We start from the raw sequence: 2,613 nt of genomic DNA on the forward strand, positions 1-2,613 counted from the left end.
ACAACATTGACTGTGCGTATATACATTTATGATACCACAGGTAAGTTGAATCCACACAGATTACTAACACAACCAAACCACCCTACAGGCCTAGGACCCCTGGAGAAAGGCAGAACCACCTCTGTGGGAACCCAGCACAGCATCTCAAGCTGGCCTTGAAATCCAAAACCAAAACCTTTAGTCTAAATGTTGCCCACTCTGGAGAACACCTACTTTCATTTGCAAATTAAATCACAGTTCTAATGCTTCTAAAGGCAGAAGAGCACTATTATTATTAGTTTAAAGACTGCCAAATAATAGGCTGGGCATGGTGGCTCACACCTGTAATCCCAGCACTTTGAGAGGCCGAGGCAGGCGGATCACAAGGTCAGGAGATCGAGACCATCCTTGCTAACATGGTGAAACCCCATCACTACTAAAAATACAAAAAAATTAGCTGGGCTTGGTGGCGGGTGCCTGTAGTCCCAGCTACTCGGGAGGCTGAGGCAGGAGAATGGTGTGAACCCGGGAGGCCCAGCTTACAGTGAGCCAAGATCATGCCACTGCACTCCAGCCTGGGCGACAGAGCGAGACTCCATCTTAGAAAAAAAAAAAAAGACTGCCAAATAATAGAAAAATTAAACCAAAGCACGATATTGGAATGCCTATGACTTTCCCAAAAAGACTAGCAAAATCCCACTTGTACTTGACATGTAAAGACCAGCAGTCCTGGAGGTTTAGGCCCAGGACCCCGCATGCCTGCTCCTCCCCCATCTCGGCGTCCACACCTGTTAAAAGGGGAGCTGACACCACAGTGACAGCTCAGGTGACATGCCCTGCACAGAGCCAAGTACATAGGAAGGGCCAACAAAGCAGGCCACTATTTTCGTTGTGCTTTTCTGGTATTTATTTAAAAGTGCGTGTTTCAAGCTTGGTTCTGTGCTGAAAAGGAAGTCAGTACTCGCTGATCCGAGTCTTCTCCACAAACAAGTGGCCTCCCACACCAGTCTCATCTGACTCACTGCTGTTACCACCAAACACACACAAGCCAGAGAAAAACACTGCCATGGACATGAACGCGGGTCTTGCTTTAAAAATAACTAGACTTGAGTGCCACCTAAACACAAAGTTCCATCATGACACTCACGTGCATGTCGCCCTCGGAGTGGGGTGTGTCCTTCCTGCAAATGATGCTCTGGAACCTTTGCAGCAAGGGCAAAAGCGGGGCGCTGGTGCCCTGGGCAGAACGCTCATTGTCAGTCTCCTGTGCCCCACTGTCCCACAGCTGAAGCAACAACAGGATGGCAGACAACATTTGGCTAAAGGAGAAAAGATATTTATTCCTAGTAAAAACAGATTAACTTCTTTTCTTCATGGTTGATCAAAAATAAAAGCAAACAGCTAGATAGAAGTGAAGAAATACTTGAGATTTGAAAGGAAACTAAAGTAAAGCCATGGTAATTAAATCACTGAATTGACACCGAGATTTCAGCACAAGACATCGCCTTCTGCTGATAGGAAAGACTTCTTAACAGAAAAGCTCAAAGAGCACATTTACATGAAAGTTGTAGGATCTTAAATTCATGGAATAAAAATAATTAAATGATGAAAACTGAAAGAAAAAGAACAGTTCCCAGGCTAGAAAACTGAGCATAAAAAAGGAAGTGAAGAAAAGGAAAAGAGCGAGCGAGCGAGCTCTGGGACCTGGTTCTCTGATCACCACATCTGCTCCGGTCACACACGATTCAGTGAAATGCACACAATGCAACAGGTATTTGGATACAGAGGCGCTTCCCCAAAGCGTTCCCAGTCTGCGGCGGCCCTCACCTCAGCGTGCCTCTCTGCACAGCCAGCTCCAGCAGGATGGCCAGGGCCAAGTGCTGGTCCTGCAGGGGGATGTTTCCTGGCCCTTTGGTGCCTGGCGTTCCGTGAACATCCCTGAAATGAAAGCAGTGGATGCAGGAACAAAGCGACCTCCAGAAAGACAGCATGCTTACAATCACACTAACACGTTTACTACATGCTCCCTCCCAAGGAAGGATGTATTTTTAATATTTAGAATCCAGTTTCTGAGACTTGCTACTCAAATTTATTCATAGATTTTAAAGTGTACAATTAGCTTACACAACTATATTTTATTTAAAGTGTTCATTCAGATACTATATTACAGTGGATGACATACTCCAAGTATGTGAAGCATAAAATAATTTATCCCATTATCCAAAACATGAGTAAAAGAATATCTAGCTATCTTTTCCAGTTTCAATGACGTGTAAGACTATACCAATATCAACCTTCTCCTACAGAATTAAAGAATCAATTTCTAAAACCACCTGAGAATCTGGAGGCAAAATGTCTACACTAATTTCTATCTCTGATCAATGAAATATTTTTAACTTTTCTATGTTACTCAATAATAAATTTTTAAAAATTCTATCCCAAGACTGCAGAGAAAGGATCTTATGGCATCAATATTACAGCTGAATTTTTGAAATCAACTCCAAGCCTATGTTCAGGGCCTCCAGCGTTAAAACTCTGTGGTACTGCCTTCACTAGCAGGCTCAGGAAGTGGACTCAGAGCCGTGGGCGCAAACGTCAAAAGCCTCCTGCCGGCTGGAAAAAGGCACAGTTCTG

At 44.1% G+C, this 2,613-nt stretch overlaps 1 protein-coding gene across 1 annotated transcript; it reads right to left on the minus strand.

Moving 5' to 3' along the window:
* Window positions 1–1,126: 1,126 nt before the first annotated feature.
* Window positions 1,127–2,333, minus strand: LOC116465704 (E3 ubiquitin-protein ligase HERC2-like; the record flags this gene model as incomplete). The annotated part of the gene is made up of 2 exons (XM_032148685.2): window positions 1,807–2,333; window positions 1,127–1,298 (listed from the first exon to the last, which is right to left on the minus strand). Coding segments are annotated over exons 1-2 (336 nt in total), but the record flags the coding sequence as incomplete, so codon positions are not given.
* Between the last annotated feature and the right edge of the window lie 280 nt (window positions 2,334–2,613).

Source organism: Hylobates moloch, unplaced genomic scaffold, assembly GCF_009828535.3.
Source record: "Hylobates moloch isolate HMO894 unplaced genomic scaffold, HMol_V3 SCAFFOLD_8457, whole genome shotgun sequence".
Lineage (NCBI taxonomy): Eukaryota > Metazoa > Chordata > Mammalia > Primates > Hylobatidae > Hylobates > Hylobates moloch.